General features: G+C 36.0%; 1 protein-coding gene across 1 annotated transcript in view; it reads right to left on the reverse strand.

Moving 5' to 3' along the window:
* The window catches only part of LOC150091753 (uncharacterized), a 285,842-nt gene that overhangs the window by 207,655 nt on the left and 51,846 nt on the right, over nt 1-26,341 (reverse strand). The window contains exons 6-8 of the mRNA XM_090376803.1: nt 22,957-23,326; nt 13,803-13,935; nt 12,878-12,998 (exon numbers count right to left, since the gene is read on the reverse strand). Coding sequence (XP_090232929.1) covers nt 12,878-12,998; nt 13,803-13,935; nt 22,957-23,326 — 624 coding nt within the window. The remainder of the gene's footprint in view (nt 1-12,877; nt 12,999-13,802; nt 13,936-22,956; nt 23,327-26,341) is intronic.

The raw sequence follows: 26,341 nt of genomic DNA on the forward strand, positions 1-26,341 counted from the left end.
AAAAATGGCCCTACCACTGTCTGTAGATTAACACGGGCAGTAGTGAAGGCTATTAGGTCCTATTAATGATGTGCACTCTGCAAGGAAGCACGATATGTTTGTCTTAGGTCATTATAATACCAAGGCAGTTTTAATAACTAGCTGAATACTTGTAATGACTTATCATTACAAGTCTTGTTAATCTATGCATGAATGCATTAATGAAACTGCCCCATTTCCAAACAAGTGGGGAGAAGTCAATTGTGTGTTAGCTGGAGATGTTGGAACTGAGTACCTGGTAGGAGCATAAAAATACTGATTACCTATATAACCCTTGTATTGGTATTGGGTTCTCCCATTTAAGCATAAAATCCCTTAAAATATAGGTGAATTTGTGTATGGTGACCAAGCTGACCTTGATCTACAAAATGAACAAGCATGGTCTTCTGGAATAAGTCTGTGCCCTTTCTTCACAGGGTACTGCCCATATCAAAAATCCCCCATCCTGGACATAGCGGGGTAGGGAGAGAAACTTGCTGGAAACCTACTAGTCCATTCCACACAGGATATGTGTGTATATATGCATAATGCAATCTGGCACACAGACCATAAGTAAGGGCTTAATGGCCAGGTTGGTTCTATCAGCAGGGAAGAATATGCCTGCTTCATGCTTAGGTGGTTTTGTATTTCTTTTGAATAGCCTCCTGCTATTCAAAAGAAATAGATGACACAGTTGCATGATTTTTCTATAGCAAAATTAGGGCAGGGGCTATTCTGCTATGCTCCTATCCAGTACAACTGCCCAATATCCTTGTGGCCTAAGTGCTTGGATGTCTCCTTGAATCCCTCTAATTGGAGGTCTTTAATCAAAGTTTCTTGGTCTTGGCCAGGAATGGCAAGATTTTTTCCCAGTGACTGTTTTTTTTTATGTGAACCCCAAACATGAGGTTAGAACCTATAGTACTTAGTACTGTGCTTGGGTTGGAGGTTGAGAAGACGAAAGAAGATATTTGTTGACATTGGACTTGAACTTCTGTAGATTGTAATTTTCAGGAAATACGTATGAAGGAAGGTTGTTCCAGAAAATGGCAGTTGAATAAATAAATGAGTAAGATGAAAAGTTGGTTCTGTGGTTTGAAGTTGGACAGTAAATGGACGTTGGCTGGTGGCAGCACGTGTTCGGACTGTTTTGAAAGAGAGAGCGGGAATTATAGAAGCCAATTCAGAAGAACAGTGCCCATGGAAGTATCTGTAAAAGAGGCATGCAGCAGAAAAACAGTGCATCTATGAGAAAGCGAGTGGAGAGACTCTGTTAGAGATGAATCATTAATTAACCTTACTGCCCTCTTCTGAATGGAATCAAGAAGCCTGAGAGAGGTTTTGGGGGCACCACCCCAGATGTGGGAACAATATTCCATGGCAGGGTGGATTTGCGATTTATACAGAGTGAGCAGCTGTTTGGAAGAAAAGTAATGCCGAGAGCGAAAGAGAAAACCAAGTTTTTTAGGTGCAGAGGAAGCAATATTTGTAATGTGCTTGTGCCAAGAGAGATTAGAAGTCAGGGTAATCCCCAAAAGAGATATATCATTTTGCCTAGAAATCGGAGTGTCACTAAAGATAAGCATAGGAGCAGAAGAATCCTTTTTGCGAGATATAAGACAAGACTGAGTTTTAGAAGGGTTGAAATCAACTAAGTTGTCTTTGCCCCACTGGAGAATTACCTGAAGATCGGCATTTAAGGAATTGGTAGCAGATTTTCGAGAAGTTGAAGCTGATTGAGCAGGACAAGGTTTCTCAAAATGGAAAGTTGAATGCAATGTGCTAGCATCGGCAAAACTATGGATAGGATTTCCAGTCAATGGAAGAAGGTCGTTGATATACAAGAGGAAAAGAGTGGGAGGAAAGAATTGAACCTTGGGGAACACTGGCATTAGTGGAGAAGTTAGAAGACAGAGAGCCATCTACCATCACCCTTAGTGAGCGATCAGAGAGAAAACTGGATAACCGATTACTAAAAACAGTTGGCAAACCATAAGATGGAAGCTTGTTGAGAAGACCTTTATGCCAAACACGATCAAAAGCCTTTGAGATGTCAAGAGCAACTATTTGTGTTTCACCGAACCTTTCCATTGAATTAGTCCATAAATGGGTAACATAAACCAGAATATCACCAGTGGATCGACACTGACGGAATCCATACTGGCGTTCGTTGATCAGACGGAAGGTTTCTAGTTGGTTTAAGAGTTGGCGGTTAATTGATTTCTCCATTACTTTAGAAAGAGTAGAAGTAATTGCAATGGGCCGATAATTGGATGGGAGGGATTTGTCACCCTTTTTAGAAACTGGCTGGATATGAGCAAATTTCCAAGCAGAAGGAAAAACACCTTTGGAATAAGAAAGTGAAAAAAGGTGCCAAAGAATAGGAGTAAGTTCAGGAGCACAGGTTTTGAAAACAAGTGGAGAAATACCATCCGGACCTGGAGCTTTCTTAGCATCAAGATTCATCAAAATCCTTCTGATATCCTTTTGACGGAAGACCAAAGGAGGCATTGAATGGGGTATGCTGGGAATGGTGGGAGGTGTTTTACCAAGATCTTTAATACATGAGTTGGAAGAAAAATGGGATGCTAGCAGGTCAGCTTTATCCTTGGCTGAAGTGACAACAGAACCATCTGGTTTGGACAGAGGTGGGAGCAGAGATGGGCAAAAGTTGCGGCCAATAGCTTTGGCAAGAGAACAGAATGCTCGGCTACCATTAGGGCAAGAAGAAAGTTTTCTACTCTTAGCTTGTTCAAACTCTAGTTTGGACTGATAATAACTGCTTTACAATTATTAATTAATAACTGCTTTACAATTGTTGTGAGCTTTGGTGTAGGCAGAAAATGAAACTGGAGAATTAGAAACAAGCCAATTACGATACGCAACATTCTTCTCTTGGACAGCCTTAGCACATTTACTGGAAAACCAAGGTTTAGATAAAGGACGAGATTTTAAAGTGGAGTGTGGGATAAAGGATTCCATTCCTGCAAGAATAATTTCACTGACACGATCTTAGCAAACGGTGACATCAGAAGTTTTGAAACAGTAATCCGACCAAGAAAAAGAAGAAAAGAAGTCTCGCAGGTCATCCCATTTTTCATTCTTGTAATGCCAAACAACACAAGGTTGGGAATAGCCATGAGACAAAGGTTCCACTGGAGAAGAGACAATTACCAAGTTACGATCTGAAGTGCCTAAAGGACCTCTCAATTCGACCCTGTACTTAGAAGGGTTGTTTGTGAGAAAAAGATCAAGCGTATTGGCTGTATGATTAGGATTGTCCGGTATTCTTGTAGGTAAATGAACAATCTGTGCTAGGTCATTAGTAATTGCAAAAGCCTCAGCATCTCGACCTGCTGGGTCGGTGTGACTAGAAAACGGAAGCCAACTGGAGTTGTGAACATTAAAATCACCAAGGCAATTTACCTCACTGTTAGGAAAGTTGGGCTGGAGAAAGTCAAGTTGCAAAGAGAGGAAGTCAAAGAGCTCCAAGTGATTAGTGGAGTTGGGAGAACGGTAGAGACAACAGATGAATTTGACACAATGAGGTAGAGAGATTTTAAGCTAGAGAAGATCAAAGAGAGGAGATTCCAAATTGCCAAGTCTCTGACAGGGAATAACAGAATGGACATATGCACAAGTACCACCTTTGAGGCGAAAGGAATCATACAGCGAATAATTTGGGCATCTGAGATGAGCAGTAGTTGAATCAATTGATAACTGAGATTCTGTCAGAAAAAGTACATGGGGTTTGGCAGACTGCAAGTGGAAATGGATATCGGTGAGATTAGAATTGAGACCACGTATATTTGTGAAATGAATTAGGAAGTCCTTGGGAGGTTTAGATGTTTTTGCAGATAAGCTTGCTCTATTAGTTTGACAATACATGCTGTATAATGGCCTGGTCTAGTCATCTAAACTGTGGATGTAAATTAATTTCTGGATGCTACTTTCATGACCAAGTTATATAAAATTAATGAATGTGCACAGGGGTGATATGGTAGATGAGGTCTATCTTGTGGTCAAGCTTCAAACCTGACCACAAGGTGAGGCTTAAAATCTTTAAACAAACAATTATTTGTTTATAAAAACTAGCTTATCATGCTAATGACTGTAGCTTTTGCTGAACCCGGGAGGGGGGGGGGGAATAGACGTTTTAGAGGTTAGTGGGACGCTTCTTCACAAACATGCGTCGATTTTATAACTAAATTTTAATAATAATTTTATGTATTTATGTATTAATGGATTACATAGTTTGTTTTGGTTTGCAGTTCAAGTTCTCTAAGACAAAGTGTATGATTTTCTTTTTGTTAGTAAATAGCTGTTCAATTATTACAGTTAATGATACAAAGTTTTTACAAGGTCAATGTTTAATAGTAGTGTTAATCTCGTGTGACTTGTTCAAAAATCTTTCAGTAATTCATGTAGGTAATTACTGAAAGATATTTTATAACTGGCTATCATGTAGTTAGTTCCTGCATTTAGCATGGTTAAATATTTAGGGCTGTTTATCAAGATGGTCATTAATCTATGATGATAATTTAGTACTGAAAATAATTTAGTACTGAAAATATATATATATATATATATATATATATATATTATTGCCATACTACTGGCTGATGTTTTTATTTTAAATATCATATTTATTTTAATTATCAGATATATATATATATATATATATAAGATAAATGAAGTTCCTCATGAGGATGAAGAAATGGAAGAGGGTCATGCTGTCGAAGAACATATTAACGACGAACCACTGATGAAAATAGAAGAAGCACTCATACAAATCAATCGTTTAAAAATGTTTTTCGCCGCTGAAGACGATACTGAAGGACTTTCAATGGTTTCTTCACTCCAAACAAATGTTGAAAACAAAATTATCAGCCAGAAGAAGGTGCAGAAGAAAATAAGTGATTACTTTGTGTATTTTTCTTAAGATAAAGTCATAATATGCATAGCACAATTGTATGTATATTATTTACAAAAATATTGTGCAAAATATGTATATAATTTAATTTAATTTTACATTAAACGTTTAGCGATTTTTCTTTATCTCTTGTGTATGTAATTGTATATTATTTACAAAAATAATGTTCAAAATCTGTATATATTTTAATTTAATTTTACATTAAACGTTTAACGATTTTTCTTTCTTTCTTTTTTTTTCCTCCCTCAGACTTCTTGTTAGCGGACACTTCTCTCTAACGGACAAATTTTCTTTGCTTCTGCCTTTTATCATATATTATATCTGCACTAAATAAATTGGTTCATTTATCTTATAGACATTATGGCTGTAGGGTACTTTTTGCGATAGCAGTGTCCCTGAGCCATAACTTATTCTATTATAACTCTGTCTTATCTCTTTCTGCTTTCCTACATCTTTTCTATTACTTTATTATTATTATTATTATATATATATATATATATACAGTGAAACTTCCCTTTAACAGACAGCCATGGGGAACGAAAATTTGTCCGTTAGAGAGAAGTGTCCGCTAACAAGAAGTCTGAGGGAGGAAAAAAAAAGAAAGAAAGAAAAATCGTTAAACGTTTAATGTAAAATTAAATTAAAATATATACAGATTTTGAACATTATTTTTGTAAATAATATACAATTACATACACAAGAGATAAAGAAAAATCGCTAAACGTTTAATGTAAAATTAAATTAAATTATATACATATTTTGCACAATATTTTTGTAAATAATATACATACAATTGTGCTATGCATATTATGACTTTATCTTAAGAAAAATACACAAAGTAATCACTTATTTTCTTCTGCACCTTCTTCTGGCTGATAATTTTGTTTTCAACATTTGTTTGGAGTGAAGAAACCATTGAAAGTCCTTCAGTATCGTCTTCAGCGGCGAAAAACATTTTTAAACGATTGATTTGTATGAGTGCTTCTTCTATTTTCATCAGTGGTTCGTCGTTAATATGTTCTTCGACAGCATGACCCTCTTCCATTTCTTCATCCTCATGAGGAACTTCTTGAAAAATATTGATGATAATGTCGTTGATATCTAGAGCACCATCTTCTGTAGTGAGGTTCGAGTCTATATCTTTGTAGCCAGGGTCACTTGTAGCTGAAGTATCGTACATTATCAATAGATGTTGAAGTCCTTGTTCTTCTTGGTGCTCCAGATTGCTATTCACAACTTCAATTTTTGCGTTTGAGAAGCCAGACTTTACAAAACAGTTCAAGACAGTTTGTTTTCTAATTGTGTTTACTGAAGAGGAAATCCATTGAATCGCATCTAGGATGCTGATTTTCTTTGCAAGGTCACTCGCACATGTTACATCGTTCATGTTTGCAATGAGATGTCTTAAAACACGTTTTCTGTAGTGAAGTTTAAATTTTTTTATTATCCCTTGATCCAAGGGCTGACATTCTGCAGATGTGTTTGGTGGCAGAAAAACGATTTGAATGTTGGACAATTCAATGTGCGGGTGAGATGCAGCATTATCCATGAAAAGAATAATTTTTCTGTTTTGACGAATCATGTTTTGGTTAAAGTGACTTACCCATTCGCTCATGATATCTCATGTCATCCACGCTTTTTTATTAGACTTCCAGTCAACATTCAAAAGATTCAACTTTATGCCCTTGAAACAATGAGGATTTTGTGGTTTTCCTATAACAAGAGGTTGTTCAAAGTCTCCCAGCATATTTTTACACAATAGTACAGTCAAGCATTCCTTAGAAATTTTTCCGCCTCGGCACTTTTCGTTTTTTAGACATTGTTTTTTCAGAAAGAGCTTTAAAAAACAACCCTGTTTCGTCACAGTTGTAAATATCCTTAACTTCAAAATCACGACATAAATCTTCCAATTTAACAGTCCACTCTGTTACAACCCCAGTATCAACAGATCCACCTTCACCACTTACCGTTTTCCAAGAAATTTTATGCCGAGTTTTGAACTTGTCTAGCCATCCCACAGAAGCTTTGAACTCATTTACTCCCATAGATTTCGCAACCTCCAAAGCCTTTTCCCTAATAATAGGCCCATTAATGGGAATTTTTTTAGCATGCGCGACAAAACCATTTATACGTAACATTGTCAATTTGAAGTCCAACAGTTTTCGGGAATGATTTTTGAACCTGATCATTTGCGTGTTGCCAAAATTGTGTGAGCAGTTCATTTTTTTTTCTTTAGGATGTTGCTTACCTGCGTCTTCCCAATTTTGAATTTTGCAGCGAGATTGTGAACACTATTTTTTTGCCGATCATACGCGTTAACGAGTTCGACTTTATCTTTTAAAGTTAAATGTTTACGAGAAGACATTGTGCACTTCACATGACACTGAACAAAACTGAAAACTCAAACTCAAAAGACGAAAGGCCGACCAAATCCCCCCCCCCCCCTGCACACACCGAATTCGTCAGAAGTTTTACACATGCCTTAAAATTCTTGAAAAAGGGTTTAGAACCGCGCCGTAAACATTGATAAAATTCAGAGAATCGGAAATAGAAAATAAACACACAATTGAGGCAATACATGGAAGAAAAGTCCCTAGAAAAAGGGCCGTGAGCTCGCCCGCTGTCCGTTATGGGGAAATCAAATTAAGTGCTAATCTAAACGAAACAGTGCAGATTGCCTGTCCGCGTCAGTTACAGAGAATGTCTGCTAGACAGAATCAGAAAACACGTTAAAACCAATATAGGTGAGTTGGGGTATTTGAAAATGTCCATTGTAGAGAGATGTCCTTTAAAGAGAGGTGTCCGTTAGGAGAAGTTTCATTGTATATATACGTTTCTAATTGTTCGAATTTTTTATTGTTACCTATTATTGGTGGTTTTTACGTATAGGCATTAGTGTTCATACAATTCTGGTCATTAATCTAGCCTTATTTAGGTCATCTTAATTCCACATGGCCTATACATATTAGGTTTAGAAGTTTAATGCTTAATGATAATGAATTTTCATGACAAATTATTGATGAAAATTTTTATCTGTAGCAAAGGTAATTACTAGTTATTATTAACAGTATACAGTCAGTTCTCGTATAACACGCACCAAAGAAAGACATCGAGCTTCTTGAAAGGGTGCAAAGACGGGTAACTCGCCTGGTGAGATCGGCAAAAGGGCGTCCTTATGAAGAAAGACTTCGAATATGTGGGTTGCAGAGTTTGGAAACTAGACACCTTAGAGGAGATTTGATTGAGGTGTTTAAGGCTCTGAGAGGCATCAGTAAAATGAACAAGGACGAAATTTTCAAGATTATAAATGATGCTAAAACTAGGGGTAATAAATTCAAGTTACGGGGGGGAATGTTTAGATTGGACTGCAGGAAGTTTTATTTTAGCCAACGAGTTATAAATCCCTGGAATAAGTTGCCTTCATGGGTGGTAGAAGCCAACAGTTTGGGGAAATTCTAAGGCCATCTGGATAGTACCTTCGGGTAAGGGAAATGCATAGGATGATAGGTTTAATTTCCTTTTTTTTAATTAATTATTATTATTTATTTATTTTGTTTTTATCATTGTTTTGTTCGGATATTTTTTTTTTTTTTGGCTGGTGCAGCATAAGCCATAGGCTTTCTTGCACCATGCGGCCATTACTAATAGGTGTTTACACTACACGAATTCGATCATACACGATTTATAAATAGGGGAACGATATCTTATATAACACAAAACGAATTCGCTTATGCACAATTCGCCTTTGTGTTTACAAGAAATGGCAGTTGAACGCAGAATCACGCCAACCGAACGCAACAAGATAGGAATGAAGAGAAGATTTTGAAAATGTATTTATGTTTTTTTATATCAGTGAAGGGGAAAGACATTTCACCCTAATAACATAAGAACCAACACAATTCCAGCTATAGGCATAATCGAAAATGCAATTAGATCGAGTTTACTACCAGTTTATAACAGATTCTACTAGCAGAACCGCAACGGTTTTTATTGTTTTATGGTAGTAACCCCCAGAAATGTGCTTTAGTAAAATGTTAGGTGTTAAAGTTAACTCTGCCTTTATGGGGTTGTTTATTCAGTTGCTACATGGGCGCAGCTTTGTTTATGTGTATCAAGCATGCCTCCTCGTTTTGTAATTGTGCTTTTTTTTTTATTATTATTATTATTATTATTCCAAAACAGCTAAAGCCTTACAGAGGAGATGCTTTATTCCCTAAAATGAGTAAAATACTTAAAAGGTGTGAAAAGGAAGCACCCTGGTGAAGACACTGCAGATTCAGAGAGAAAAAGAAAAGCAATATCGATAAACAGAGGCGGACTGGGTCAAAAATTCTTACCCGGGAAAATTTATAGTGGCCTCATACTATGGTTTATGGCCAAAATCACACTGGCCGCCCGCCCGCCCACCGGGGTTTCCCTGGTAAGGCTTATGGCCAGTCTGCCTCTGTCGATAGAGAAAAAATATCAAATTGTGATATGAAATTGTGAAACGCTTTGAGAGAAATGAAAGACCATGTGATATTGCACATGCTACAGACCTAAATGAGGCAACACCGAGAATTAGAAAGAATGCAGAGAAAATAAAAACAACTTTCATAGCAGGAACAACTCAAAGTGTAATTAAAATCCATTAGATTAAGAAACAAAGAATTGGAAGAGATGGAACGGCTGTCATCTGTTTAGATAGAAAATCAAACAAAAAACAAGTTTGCTTATGATAGAAGCAAAAGCATTAGCAATATTTTATTTACAAATGTGTGTTCAATCTTGGGTAGTCGGCACCTAACCCTATTTTTCCCATAGGGCCTGTTGTTTATATTGCATGATTTTGCATTGCACGAGGGTTTCTAGGAACACAACTATCGTGCTATACAAGGACTGACTGTACTTTATTTTATTACTATTATACAATTTTTACTATAATACATTTTTGCATTCCATCACGTGGCCGTCAATCCCCTACTTCGTCGGAGGCTTTGAGTGGATTGACAGCCCTTTCGATGTAATGCCTTATACTTACTTGTTTCTGTTTGTACCTATCACAGTTTTGCTATTTTAAGTTCCTTTTCTTTTGTATAATTTCTAAAGTTCCTAGAATTTAAGTTTTTGAATATCTATTTATAGTATTAATTAGTTTTAATTCTTTTATGATCTCTTCAGTAAACTGTGATAGAGTACACAAAGCCCAATGTGTAAGTATCCAATATTATAAAATTCCTACTTACTTAATGTTATAATCCGGTGGAGGTCATAGAATAAAAAGGGGAAATTTTCCACCTTCTATTTGTTTTATAGGTAGCGATTTTTATAGTGCAGTCACACTAACGTTACCTTGTGTGTTGAGGGTGCATTGGTCTCAGGCCCCGATTTTCATGCCAATGCCTGCGGTGGAGGTTTGTTGTTGGATTGTGATTTTCTGTAAGCTTTATATGGGTTGTGTTAACATGCGGATTAAAATCTTTTATTTACATGTGTATTAACATTATTTTTACATGCGTTTTTGTGCCTTACCTCGGACTCTGCTGGTACCACTTTTCTAAGACGTAACAGCATATATCTTTCAAGAGGTAAAGCTATATACATATATACAGCCTCTTACTATGGGTGGGGTTAAATTTGGTAATAGGTTGTAGTGCAGTCAGGCAACGAGCCTCGTCTGAGTGCAATAAATCTTATAAACTTGGGGATACTTTTTCTGAGTAAATACTATTTTATTTTTAGGTGGTTTTTGATGAATATATGTGGGTCTACATTGGAGTGGTGTGTTCTAATATTTGCGTACATGGCAGTTTTTATGTGATACCTACTGTATCGGTTGGGAATTTTGTTTATATCTAGGGTTTTGATGAGTTTTTGTATTGCCATCTTTACGCTTTCTATATTGTTGCAGATTTTTAAAAGTCTGTTTGTTTCTTATAGTATTACCATGTATATGCTTCGCTATGTTGCTTTCCAAGTGTGTGAGTTTTATTGGATCGAAATTAAAATAGTCTCTTTTATCATAGTGATGTGTATATATTTTGTTTTGGTTGATGGCAATTTTGCTGTCTAAGTAGAGAGTTTGTTGGTTGTTATCAGGATTTGTACATTCAATTTTTAAGTCTGTTGCGTAAGTATTCTTTGCTACATTTGCAAAGTTGTCATAGTTGATCACGAGGAAGTCATCTATATATCTGTAGAATTAATATTTTCTGTGATGTTGCTTTTATAGTGGTGCAGGTAGAGGTTAGCTATGGCATAAACTGATGGATCCCATAGCTATCCCCTTGCATTGTATATATGTAGTTGCCTCCCATTTAGTATGTAGTTGCCTTTGACACTGATTTTTGTTAGGTCATTCCAGTATTGTTTTTTGCATTGTAAGATATTGTGATATTTTTGGTAGTAGTAGTGGCATCTGATGCAAGAAAGCATGTGTATGAGCTTATGCAGCATCAGCCAAAAAAAAAAAAAAAAAATCACACCATTCCCTCCAAATGCCTGTCCAGTTCCTCCTTTATTCAATCTATCAACTTCCACAATAACAGATGAAAGTTTGTTCCAGCAATTAACCACCCGCTGGCTAAAGGCAAATTTCTGCACATCTATTCTACATCTGTCCTTTCTTAATTTAAATTTATGCCCCCTTAGGTTCGTAATCTGAACAAGTGGAAGGATCCCATCAGAATTCAGCGTGCTCAACCCATTCAAGGCCTTATACACCTCAATCAGATCACCGCGCAGGTGCCTAGTCTCCAGCCACTGCAATTTGCAGAACTTAAGCCTCTCTTGATAAGAGGATCCCTTCATTCCCCCTCACCAATCTTGTTGCCCTTCTCTGTACACGTCAAGTAAATCTACATCCTTCCTAAAATGAGGGCTCCAGACCTGTACACAGTACTCAAGGCGTGGCCTGACCATTGCCTTATACAGAGGGACAATCACCTCCTTCTCCCTGCTAGGAAAACTTATATATATCATTGACAAAACCCCATGACCTGGCCTGGCAACCTGTCTGCATTTCTCAGAAAACTTCATATCTGACTGCACGATTACTCCCAGGTCTTTTTCATTTTCTACCACCTTAAGTGTAGTACCACACAGTTGGGGGCGCGCATTATAGCCTCAGTTGCTGATGCGCCAATAAAACCCAAACCAAACCCAAACACAGTTGGTACGTTTCTCTGGGGTTACTTCTACCCATATGCAGTACTTTGCATTTGTCAAGGTTAAACTTCAGTTGCCATTTCTTAGCCCATCTGCCCAAATTATCTAGATCCTGTTGCAGTAGCACACTGCCATTACTGTCATTAACAACCCTGCCAACCTTTGTATCATCTGCAAATAGTAGTATATCTGTAGTACTTCTATTATATAGGTACAAACAGAAACGAATAAGTATAAGGCATTACATCGAAAGGGCTCTCAATCCACTCAAAGCCCCCGAAGAAGTAGGGGATTGACAGCAACGTGATGGAATGCAAAAATGTATTATAGTAAAAATTGTATAATAGTAATAAAATAGAAGTATACTGTTAATAATAACTAGTAATTACCTTTGCTACAGATAAAAATTTTCATCAATAATTTGTCATGAAAATTCATTATCATTAAGCATTAAACTTCTAAATCTAATATGGATAGGCCACGTGGAATTAAGATGACCTAAATAAGGCTAGATTAATGACCAGAATTGTATGAACACTAATGCCTATATGTAAAAACACCAATAATAGGTAACAATAAAAAATTCGAACAATTATAAACAAATATATACTGGCATGTATAATGTTCAATTGGCCAATACGGAAAAAACAATGGCATTAACGATGCACAAAAGAAAGATTAAAATACAAAAGAATACATACATCTAAACGTAATATTAATATATAAACCAACATTATATAAATATATATATATATATAAAATAATTTATTTTCTACTCACTTTCCATTTCTATATGCAGCACCCCCATCAGTTACAGATTTTACAAATATTCCTAGTTTCTCCAGTCCTGCATCAGCTCCAACTCCCATACCAATTATACTGAGGCCAAGTCCTTCAGGACCTTCAAAAATTTATAAAAGATAGAAATTCAACATAAAAAAAAAAAAAAAAATGATGCTTATATAACAGTACCATATATTTATATACGGTACTGTTATAAATGAACATTATATTCATCTACAATTAACCATTGCATTATTAAACAAATGTATTATATCATTGCAATTAATAATTCTTTAAATTAATAATACTTAATGATGCCAATTTATAACTGCTCAAGTAGTTGGCTATATACAGAAATGATGCAATTACACTTACTTGTACGTCAGTTAACTCCCTACGTAACCTGAGGTTTTAGCCCTAAACTATTCTGCAGTGCAATTCTTTTAAATCAGTGTATCCCAAATTTTTTTTTGGACAAATTTTATGTGAAGTGGAAAGAACAGACCACTATTTGAGATAGAGGCCATGGACCAGAAAAAATATTAAACCATATATGCAAATGTATTAATAACTATTTTTTAAATGCGGTGATATGTACTCATATTTAATATATGTAGTAGTATACATTCAACTGTTATAGGCATACCTGTAACTCCCATTACTTTAATGGGATTGTTGCCAATTGCAAAAAAAGCTCTTTTTCATTGTCAAGTCTAATGACCACTTTCATTAGTTACGCAGACTGCCTGAAGTTTGCATATCTGATGAAAGGTTGGAAAACTGCTGGGAAACACTGCATTAAATCACAAAATGTAATTTTATTAATTAGAGAGGAATGAAAATAAATCTTTTAGAGTAGTTCCAACTGTTAAAAAAAAAAGGAAAAGAAAAGTCAACATTTAAAATTTAAATTTAAGCTTGCCTTTCATCAATTCTACGGGAAAAACATCCATCTTTTCAATACGCTTTTCAAGTTCATATTCAGCAGAAGCTGCCACTGGATCTACCTCTTCATTTCTTCGGTCATAATCTTCAACTGAGTATGTACTATATACCTGAAAAACACAACAGTAGAGTAATATATTATAATCCTTTACAAATGAAAACAATGACATTAATTACTGTAGATGAAGAATGGTAAAAATTTAAGAGCATTTATCAGAAGCTGCAAAAGAGTAATGTCTCTAAACACAGGAACTTCAAAATACTATGGTGGAGCCAAGAAGTTTAAAGAGTAAAGGTGATTTTTAGGGAAAAGAAATTATATAGGAAAATTTTGACAAATAGAAGTGACAAGAAAAGTGCAAGAGGGATAAGAATTGTGTGAAAGGGGCTAAAGAAAAAATCTCTGGAAGATTTTGGGAAAGGTAGGTAAATGACTTTGCATTAAAAATCACACAACAGCAGAGAGAAAAGCATATAAGGTAATCAAATATGATATGGGTGAAGTCAAAACAGAAGGGAAGGCTATTTTAGAAGTACAGGGTAAAGACTTTGATTTACTAAATGAAGGAGATGAAGATATCACCAAAACAAGAGGGAATGATTGAAATGGAAGAAATTTTGGATATCATTTCTATTATAGAGGTAGAAAAATAATGGGAAACATGTGGCACGTGTTTTCCATTACTTTAAAATAGGCAGCAGGGAGGTGAAATCAGATCTAAATTTCTGAAAGCTGGAGGGAAAATAGTGCCATGGTAGTTACAGAACATTAACCAGAGTTTGTCTGCCAAAGAACAAATTCCAGAATATTGGACCATGGCAGTAACTGTACTAGTATATAAAAAAATAAATACCCTTTAACGTACAAATGAGAGAAACTGAACAGTACTATTGTATAAGGCCCTTTATGGACAGAAGGAGGCCAGGGATTAATAATAAAAAGTAGACTGATAGATTATAACAAGCAAATAAAAGTAAAACAGTTAAGACTTGTACAATAAAATTATGGCAAAAATTAAAATACAAGTTTCAAAGAGGCAGCCATAACTGGTGCTAGATTTTCTGAACCTAAGCAGACTAAAGAATCATTCCACATTTTTATTCACGATTACAGTCTAGCTCCAGAATGTGTCATAGAGTAGACAACCAATGCTGTGGAGAGGTAGTTATGTCAGCAAAATTGCTAGTAATTAGGCTGGAATTTGCCAAACAGAAAGAATTGTGCTCAATGTGGGTGAGTCACATTGAGATCACACCACCCATGGTTAACTGGGATACCTACAGTTGAATAACAGACTGGATAAGATCCCCGAACTAAATGTTCTAGTTATTGTTTGGCTGCCAAACTCGAGGACAGTTGTTCTCTCATGGAGGAGCGTATTCAAAAATCACAGAAGTAAATGAAGAAGCGATTCTCAAGCAGATCCACAAGTGACTGGATATTAACAGCACCAAAAGTGGCCCAAATGTCAATGTATGTAATGGCCATTTTGGCTCTCTCTTCTAATTCTTCAAGAATGGCAGGAAAGACAATTGTGATCGACACAAGGTTGGTTGTTGTAGATCTTTCTTTGATGGCTGGTTCTGGAGAATCAATCTGGCCAGACAAGGAAGAAGCAGACAAGGGGATCAAGAAGTTTTAGAAGACTCGAGGCAGTGGGGATGGGTACAAACATGCTCAGGTAGTTGGCAGTTTTAGATATGGGAAGCTATTTGTTTAGATAACTATGGCAGCTAGTAGGAATGATATTTTGTGACAAGATCTTGATGACCGATCTGAAATATTCAGTTATACCTCAGGAGGGGTATAACTGGATGCCTAATTGATTAGCCATTTTGCCAGAAACTGTGGTACTCCATCATTGCCAATGACTGTGGAGGGTGCCAAACAGTTAAAGGCACTTGTCAGCTGTTTGGCAATGGTGATCAAATAAAGCCAGTAAAAAGATTCACTATGACTAGGGATTTCAAATGGAGAATTTAAACACATGATCTATCCATGCACTGGGGTTGAAGCCATTGATATTTTTGATGTCAAGCTTTTTCATATAGAATGCTTTGCCCTTAAGGAGTATTTGCTTTTATAACAGAAAGCTTTAGCATATTAAATAATGCTCTTGCTCTTGAGAAGGTTCCTGTCATGAACATCATCTGATTGTTTCCACAGCAAGAATGAATAGTTTGTTGAGGCTGGAATTTTACCAGCTTTTAGATTGGGTCGAGATTTTTACATTGTTTTGGCAGGAGTGTAGTCTCCCAATAGATCTTATCCAATTGGTAAGTTGGTCACAGGCAAGGTCAGTGTCACAGTCCTTCAGGATGCCCAAGGGAATTGTGGAGGCAGCTTTGAGAGATCAGAATGAATACAGAAATTTAGGAGAAATGATCTTTTCAATTATTCTGTATTCAAGCTAGGATTTGAGAGGTTAGCATGTCAATAAATAGGCCTGTGGTCAGACTGAAAAAGTAATCCTGAGTAGTTGAGTTCATGCCCTTCAAGTGTGGAGAAAACAGAGATCAAGAAGATTTTGATCTTGAGGTGGGTTGTAATTAACTAGTGACATGGCAAGGGTGTTGCAGAAGGCAGAAAGATTTGCCATAAGTTGTGATGACACAGAAGGGTTAAAATCACCACAGAGAATATACTTGGAAGAACTATGTAACGAGTTGATTAGCCAATTAACAAGCTTGTCAATGGTTTTGTCTACAGGTTCAGGTGGAATATAAGCTGCAACGTTGATTATCGTGTTGTTGATCTTTAATAATACCATGACAACTCTTAGGAGCTGGGAAGAGAGCTCTATAGACTGAACAGTAGAGTATTTCTTGGAGTCATACAGTAGAGCAGTGCCTCCCCTCATTGGCCATTAAGATGCTGCAATAACTGTAGCCGGCAGCTAGCATTGTTATGGGCTTATATAAGAGCTTGAAGGACAGAGTGGATGCCCTCGAAGGATTTAAATTGAGGGGCCCATCAAGCTCTCAGCTGCTCACATCAATGCCAGAGCTTGCACTTGAACATCACGCAACACAGCAGCAACCCCCAAGGCAGAATGCACTGGTCCTACAACTAGTTGTAGGTGACTCTACTGTCAGGGAAACAGGGAACATATTGTGCAAAAAGGGTACATGAAACAGGACCAGGGTGTGTCTCCCAGGGGCAAAGGTTGATAACATCGAGGATGATATATCTGCCCTACGTTGTAGGGCAGATATCATCCTTTAAGGGCACAAAGAGTGATATTGTTGTACATGTTGGCACTAATGATATTAAGAGTAGGAGACCCGCAGAATTACTTAACAAGTATGAGACAATGCTTAAAAAAAGCCGTGAGTTAGGGTTGAATTTGAAAGTGTCTGCAATTCTGCCCAGACACGATAGGAGGGAGTATATGATGCAAGCCTTGTAGATCAATTTTGCCCTGGAGAGAATGTGCAAGGCTCAAGGAATAGAATTTTTCTCAGCCTGGTCTGTGCTTGTTAACAGGAGAGACTGCTTCTACAGGGATGGGATACACTTAAATAGAAAGGGTGCAAGAATATTTGCCGATGCTATCGAGGCAGAGTTAGGTGGGTTGGAAAACTGCTAGCTTGGTGGGATACACAGACTAATAGATTAACAGTAGCTGCTGGCAGAGGTAAAAGTGATTCTTGCACTACTTCTATTGAAATGCAATTGAGCAGCAGCCTGGAAAGCAAGGCAATGGAAATTTCCAGAACTGCTGGGACTCATAGTGGAACAAGTAAATACATGGGCTGTGTTAGGGTAACTAAGAGTAGAAACAGGTGCATGTATACTTGCATGTACACAAATGCCAGGAGTATAGTTAATAAATTTGATGAGCTTGAAGTGCTACTAAAGACATCAAAGGCAGATATTGTTGGGATATCAGAGACATGTTGTCACACACACAGACATAAGCAGTGCAGAACTGGAATTTGGGGAGTACAATGTGTACAGAAAGGGCTTATGTAAGGAGGGCTTATGCTGTTAGTTAAGAAACAAAATATAAGGAACTACATCCAATTGATGTGGGTGGACAATGCAATGTTGAGTCTGTTTGGTGTCACATAAGCACTAGGAAAGGAAAAATGAGAATAGGTATGTGTTATAGGCCTAATGAATCTGATGGGTATAATGAGCAATTGTGCAGAGAAATAGAGTGGCCCAGTAAATTAGAGTGTCTTATAACTGGGAATTTTAATTTCCCAGATATTGACTGGAATTTGTGGATTGGTCACTCACACACTAGCAAGGCTTTTGGTGGATTTATCAGATGATTGTTTTCTACATCAGCATGTTCGGAAGGCAACTAGAGGGAGTAATACTCTTGATTTTATTATCAGTAGTGATTCTTCATGCATCAAGAATCTGCAGATAAAGGAACCACTAGGTGGCAGTGATCACAGTGTGCTGAAGTGGGATTTACTCAAAGAGGTAACCACCATCAAGGGTAAAGGGAAGGGTTTTTGCTTTCGTAAAGGTGACTACGGTAGTCTGAGACAGTATTTAAATTCTATACTGTGGAACCAACTGATGATGTTATGAACAGCAAATTCAAAATGGGAAGCATTCAAAGAATTAATCTTGTAAGCTACTAGGTTTTTCATACCAACAAAGAAATATTGTTCAAGATTTAGGCCTAAATGGATGTCAGATGAACTAATTAGAGAAGAAAAATGCATGGGATACGTATAAATTAACATGTGACACAGAAGCCTATGACAGATATAAGCTGGTCTGTAACCAAGTTACAAAGGAGGTTAGGCAGGCGAAGGCAGATTACGAGAAATCTTTGGCAAAGGATGCAAAGAAAAACAGCAAAGAGTTCTTTACTTATGTAAACTCTAGAAGGAAGGGGATGAATCAGATTGGTCCGCTTGATATCGATGGTTCAACTGTTGATGATCCTGCTCAGGTAGCTAACAAACTAAATGAATATTTTGCATCGACATTCACACATGAGGAGTTATTCAGGGAGGGGAATGCCAGAGGTGTATTCAACTCGGGCAGTAAGCTAGAGAATCTTGTAAAAACTGAGAGTAAAATGGAAGAGAAATTGTTGAAGATAAATACAAGAAAGGCACCTGGGGTGGATGGGATCTATCCAGTTATATTAAAGGAGGCAGCAAAGGAAGTAAGCAAACCCCTAGCCATAATTATGAGAGCTTCTTTGGTATTTATGATAAGGTACCCATAGACTGGAGATGTGCAAATGTGACCCCAATTCACAAAGGAGGAGGATCAAAGGGCGACACAAGTAATTATAGACCTGTTAGTTTAACTTCTGTTCCCAGAAAATTAATGGAGGCACTGGTTAAAGAAGCACTGCAGGATCATCTAGACAAGACTTCAGTTATAGCTCAGACACAGCATGGTTTTGTTAAGGGGAAGTCTTGCCTGACCAATTTGATTGGATACTATGATGCAGTCACAATAGAACTGGATGCAGGGAATAACTTTGATGTTATATACTTGGATCTTAGAAAAGCTTTTGATACTGTTGCACATGGAAGACTGCTCCACAAATTGGAGCAGTGTGGTATTGGAGGCAAATTGCTGCTATGGATAAAGGGGTGGTTGAGGGGGAGAAGACAGAGAGTGGTAATCAATGGACACTGCTCATCGTGGACTAATGTTAATAGTGGAGTCCCTCAGGGTTCAGTATTGGGTCCATTATTGTTTTCTGTATTTATAAATGATATTGATGATGGTATATCAAGCTTAATGTCCAATTTTGCAGATGATACAAAGGTTGGCAGGGTTGTCAAGGACACTACTGACACTATTCTACTGCAACAGGATCTGGAAAGGTTGAGCAGATGGGCTGAGAAGTGGCAAATGAAGTTTAACATTGACAAATGTAAAGTACTACATATGGGAAACAGCAACCCCAGAGCAACGTATCAACTCTGTGGTACTACACTGACAGTGGTAGAGAATGAAAGGGACCTGGGGGTGGTTGTGCAGGCAGATATGAAGTTTTCTGAGCAGTGCAGATGGGCTGCAAGAGCTCATGGTGTATTGTCGATGATATATAGGAATTTTTCTAGCAGGGATAAGGAGGTAATTATTCCCTTGTATAAGGAAATGGTCAGGCCACACCTAGAGTACTGTATACAGGTCTGGAGGCCTCATTTCAAGAAGGATGTAGAGATGCTGGAACGAGTACAGAGAAGGGCAACAAGATTGGTGAATGGAACAAAGGGGTGCTCTTACGAAGAAAGGCTTAAGTTTTGCAAATGACAGTGTCTGGAGACTAGGCACCAGCGAGGTGATCTGATAGAGGTGTATAAAGCCTTGAATGGTTTGAGCATGCTCAATGCTGATGGGATTCTTCCTCTTGCTCAGAATAATCACCTGAGAGGGCATAAATTCAAACTGAGGAAAGACAGATGTAGGATAGACGTGAGGAAATTTGCCTTTAGCCAGCAGGTGGTTGGTTGATGTAACAGACTTCCATCCCTTGCGTGGAATTTGATAGCCTAAATAAGTTTAAGGCTCAGCTGGACAGGTATTTTGAATGAATAGAGGGGTGAAGTGGAAGTGGTTATTTTTTATTTATTTATTTTTATTTATTTTTTTATTTTTTGGCTGATGCTGCATAAGCTTGCTTTCTTGCATCAAATGCCTCTACTAATGCTAATGCTAATGGGGAATTCTTTTATAGATTTCCTCATGGTGATTATTATGATAGGTATTTTTCCAGATGCAGCTGTTTCCTGGGATTTGCACAGGTACAAAGGTAAAGACAGAAATAAAGCTGAGTGTGTGGAAATTACAGGTTAATTTTGCTCCTGAGTGTACTTACTAGGTAAAATTTATGCAAGTATCTCACAGAAGTAACTCAGAAAAGAAGGATTAGAAGTATAATTATTAATGACTCCTCACACACTCCTCATGTGTGAGGAGTCATTAATAATTATTGTTGCTACCTTTGGGAACACTGAGGTTTTAGGCCAAAGAGGGAACTGTAGGATCAAATATTTATGATAAGACAAATTACAGAAAAGTCCTTGGAACACAGGATTTGTATCTTCATTAAATTATAAAATAAAGTACAGTAGAGTGCTGATCATCCACTGGTAAATGGGGGAAGCTAGATTAATAATTGGGGACATTAAGCCTGATATACCATCATCAATATCATTAATAAATACAGAAAACTATGGACCCAACACTGAACCCTGGAGGACTCCACTAATAACATTAGTCCATGAAGAGCAGTGTCCACTGATTACCACTGTCTTCTTCCACTCAACCACCCCTTTATCCATAGCAGCAATTTGCCTCCAATGCCTCAATGCTCCAATTTGGGCAGCAGTCTTCCAGGTGCAACAGTATCAAAAGCTTTTCTAAGATTCAAATATATGATGTCAAAATTATTCTTTGCATCCATTTCCTTTGTAACTACATCATAGTATATAATCAAATTGGTCATACAAGACTTCCTCTTAACAAACCCATGCTGTGTCAGAGCTATAACTGAAGTTTTGTCTAGATGATCCTGCAATGCTTTTTTAACCAGTGCCTCCATTAATTTCCCTGTAAGAGAAATTAAACTAACAGGTCTGTAATTACCTATGTCTCCCTTTGATCCTCCTTTGTAGATTGAGGTCACATTTGCACATCTCCAGTCCATGGGTACCTCCCCTGAGTCCAAGGAAGCTGTCATAATTATTGCTAAGGGTTTGCTTACTTCCTTTGCCGTCTCCTTTAATATAACTGGATAGATTCCATTCACCCCAGGTGCCTTTCTTATGTTTATCTTCAACAATTTCTTTACTTTACTCTCAGTTATTACAAAATTATCTAGTTCACTGCCAGAGTTTAATAACTCCTCATGTGTGAGGAGTTATTAAACTCCTCACACATGAGGAGTAACTCTTCATGTGTGAATATTACATGAAGATGATACTGTGCTATTAAATAGTCACTTTCTCAATCTTCAAGAATCTCTGAATTAACTGGATAAAGGATGCAGAATATCTGGCATGAAAATTAGTTATACAAAAACAAAAGTTAAGAAAACTGGAAGAAACAGGTAAAATTCAGAGAGTACAATAAATACCAAAAACTGGAAATAGTTAGTATCTAAAAAAGTCTTTAATGAAGATGTAAGACTAGAGATGTAAATAAATAATAGAATAAGTAGAGCATATAGTATAGGAAGCAAGTTAAACAAATTCATTTGGAACAAAAGAAAAGTCAGCCAAGACAAAAATACCTGTTTATAATACAAATGTTAAATTCTATTTTAACTTTTGGAGATGAAAGAGATGAGTAAAAATATAAAGGAACTGATCAAAAATTAGTATCTTCAAAAGGAGTTTAATAAAAATAAATAAATAAATAAAATCAAAAATAATAAAAATAAATGGATCAGAAGAATTAATGGCATACCCATATTACAACTGAGGAAAGAATCAAAAATCCTGGAATAACAAATATTCAGTCAAAGGTAACGGAAGCAAATTTAAGATGGTACAGGCTTATAGAAAGGATTAGCTAACCAGATATTTGAAGCAAACATGAATGGTAACAGGCCCAGAAATAGACCAAAAGTAAGGTGAACCGACAGTATCAAGTAGGCACTAGAAGAAGGCTTACTCTGGCTAGAGCTAAAAATCTAATGGAAAATAGTACTAGTGGCAAATGGTGCAAGGAAGCAAGCATATATAGGAGCTTATAAATGTGATAACAATATCAGCAAAAAAAAATCAACTTCATCTGTCCCTCCCCTCTAATAATTTGTCTAATCCTTCTTTAAATTTATTCACACTATCCACCATCATAAAACCTGAATTTGTTTCAACAATCGATCACTCTGGCTGAAAGCAAATTTTTGCACATCTTACAACCAATTTAAATTTATATTCCCTTACATATGTTGTCTGAACAAGCATTATGATGCCATCTGCATTTAACTTACCAATGGACAGCATGGAATAAAATAAGATACCAAATGGAAAGCCAACAGTTCAAAAAGGACTAATCTGACCTGACTCATACAGCCACTGGTTGCAACAGATTTGAATGACAATGCTGATAATGATGTCTAATTCAAAATTAAATTACATAGCAGTTAGGTAATTGGGTATTTTAAAGTGAATTTTTTAAAAAAAATTACCTTGATGGGCTTTGTGCTGAATTTTACTTTGCTGTTTCTGTGAGGTGGTATAGGACAAAACATAACATCATCTTCATCACTGTCATCATCAAGTCCTGAAACTTCTGTTACAAAGTGGCCACCAGGAAGAATATGATACTTCATATCTTCATATAATACATTAGTCCCAGGAGGAAAGAGAATATCATATTCCATTTCTTCAGGTGAGAGTTCATCCTCCTCCTCTTCTTCACACTTAGCGCCCAAAGAGGAAAATGCTGACCACATTTCTGAGCGACCATTATGTGCAGGTATACTTTGTCGAGAGAGGATAAGGTTAGCAGCATCTTGAATATCTTCACCCTTTCTGGTATTTAAAGTTTGTCGAGCACTAATAAAAACAAAAACTTACATTTAAGAATGTGGTTGGAATTAATCTTTAGGTTACAAAATACATAAAGTTTTTTTTTTATTTATTTTTTTTATTTTAAGTATACAGTTGTTAAATGTTTATAAATTTATATTAATAAATAACATGCTAAATTAAAAAAGTAACAATTTCTCACTTGCAACTTAGGCAAATTAAAAGGCATTCAATGCAATTATAACTCAGTGAAATTATAATAAAAATAATTTTTAAGATGAAAACATTGTAAAAACTGTGAAATTTAATACTTATTTCATTATGCCAATTCATCCTTCAGTTAAAAAAAATAGTGAAAGAGTGACAAATACTGACCTGCCAGCTTATGAGAAAGTAAACATGTTACTGAAATCACAAACATTAGAGTGGACATTATTTCTAGTTGGCCAGATGCATTTTTGTTTCCTCTCTGATTAACAGAATTAAGCAGCACTTTAATTTGCAGAATAAAAGTGCTAGTTTATTCTTCAAATTGTATTCTGTCCATAGAGCAATTATCCAAATTTACTTGAATTACACAGGGAATCATTCTGTGCCTTGTAGAGCTTCCTGAAATCTGTCAAGTGCAGATGTACTTGACAAAATAATAAAAAATGCACAGAAAGTTACTAGGTTGAATAGCAATTCTGATTAACAATGTACTGACCAGCACATTGATAATCAGAATATTCAAAGATAATACAGTAAAACCTCGATTTAACGGACCGGACAAATAATAATACAGTAATGTACATATTAATCTAGACCATATTATATTTTTTAGGTTATACAAAACTTCAGTGTTATTATTAATTAAAAATTAATAATAATTACCTATTTCCATTATTGTTTTGATAATTACCTACTTTTATTTTTATAATCAAATTCAGGAAATTGTTTTTTATTCTTTCTGAAAACATGTTCAAATAGCTGTTTTCCCAGATTACAGATAAGAGCAGGCGGTGACTTGCGAGCTGAACGTGACTCGGGACACTAAACTGCAGGTCTACCAACTCACTTTGTTTCGGTCTCAGTCTGACTTAACCTATCGTGCAGTCAGGTTGTATACAGAGTGTTTCTGTGATTTCTGAATTGTGACTTTATTTATTAAATAATTTTGCAATCCTTAAAATTTAAAATGGCATCAAGTGATGGAGGAGTTAAAAGAAAGAGTGTGAACTTAAATGTGGCACAGAAATTAGAGCTAACTGAAAAATTAGAACAAGGCGTCTCAGTAAGCATGTGTTTGTGAAATTTACGGCATAAAAAAACAGTTTCTGATATTCGTAAATCAAAGGCCAAATTGCAATATAATTTTATATTGTACAGTACTGTAAATTGTATTAAAGTTTTTTTTTTACATTAAGAACAATAAAAAATTTCCCCCCCCCAGGTTATATTCGATTTAACGAACACCCCTTCTCCCCTATTAGTCTGTTAAATCGAGGGTTTACTGTATGTACTCTTTTCAACATACATTGCACCTTTCTATACAAACATTACTTTTTTCTAATATAATGTATTTTTTAAAAATTATCTGAAGAAATGGGCAGTAAATTAGCAAATACAAGAAAAATGAATTTCAGTTAATTTTTATACTCAATTCTGAATGGCAAAAATAAAAAAAAATTGGGTGTATTCTTGCAGGTGTGACCTGACTTACAAAAGGATAACAAGCAACTGTACTTGCTATCTTATGATTTACTGATGATCAACAGCTGTATTATTGTGCATGATAGCTTTTAATCCTAAGCAAATTATTTTAAAAACATAGTTCATCTAGGATTATGAGATTCTTGATTGATATTATTGTAATAAAAAGTATAAGTAGCACTGAAAATAATGGTTAGAAACTTAAACAGGTTATTAAAATTTTTTAAAAATTAAGACAATAAGCAGCTCATGATTAGAATACTCATAATTTAATGTGAATTATGAAATACTGATACCGAGAGTGAAGTACAAAAGACCACCTTTAATTTTAATTATACAGTGCTCGGGTAGAATGAGTGCCTGGAGTATCTTATCTCCAACTCAGTTTTATATATATAGTGACAGTTGACCGAGAAAAATTTTTTAATCAACTACTATTACTGCTGTGTTATTTTAGTTTAAAGAGGAAACTAAAGGGAACCAATAAACTCTTTAGGTATTCATTTTATTTTGTTAGGACAGTGTATAAATATAATAAAAATCAAAGAAAGTAAGTAAATTTACAAAGATAATATAGTAATCTTCAAATTTGTGAACACTGTACATAGTTCATAAATCAATTTTTGTATATATATAATAATATCATGGGAGAAGGTATTAAAAAAAGTAAATTTCACTATGCCAATTCATCCTTCAGATATAAAAAAAATAGTGAAAAATTGACAAATACTGACCTGCCAGCTTATGAGAAAGTAAGCATGTTACTGAAATCACAAACATATAAAGTGGACATTATTTCTAGTTGGGACAGATGCATTGTTTCCTCTCTAATAAACAGAATTAAGCAGCACTTTAATTTGAAGAATAAAAGAGCTAGCTAAAATATTCTTCAAACTGTATTCTGTGTCCAGAGCAATTGTTTAAATTTACTTGAATTACACAGGGAATTATTCTGTGCATGGTAGAGCTTCCTTAAATCTGTCAAGTGCAGATATACTTGACAAAATAATAAAAAAACGCACTGAAAGTTACTAGATAAAAAAAAAAAAGGTAAACTGCAGCCATTATCAATCCATTGCAGGATGGAAGCTTCCTCAACAATTCAAGTTGAGGGAAATGGACCACAATCTGCCTGGTCCAGTGCAGGTTGGCAGTTAACCATATTTAGCAATCAGGGGCTTGATCCCTGGTCTACTCAAAGAGTGTGTGCTACTGCACTCTCGTTCCCGACCTCTCAGCTACGGAGGCCGATTTCACATTACTAGGTTTTGAATAGCAATTCTGAAAAATATTTAAAAAATAAATCACTATCATGTCTTTCGTTACAGCATCAGTATAATACATTTGATG

Source organism: Mastigoproctus giganteus, chromosome 1 (genome assembly GCF_048544385.1).
Source record: "Mastigoproctus giganteus isolate SK-2022 chromosome 1, ASM4854438v1, whole genome shotgun sequence".
Classification (NCBI taxonomy): Eukaryota; Metazoa; Arthropoda; class Arachnida; order Uropygi; family Thelyphonidae; genus Mastigoproctus; species Mastigoproctus giganteus.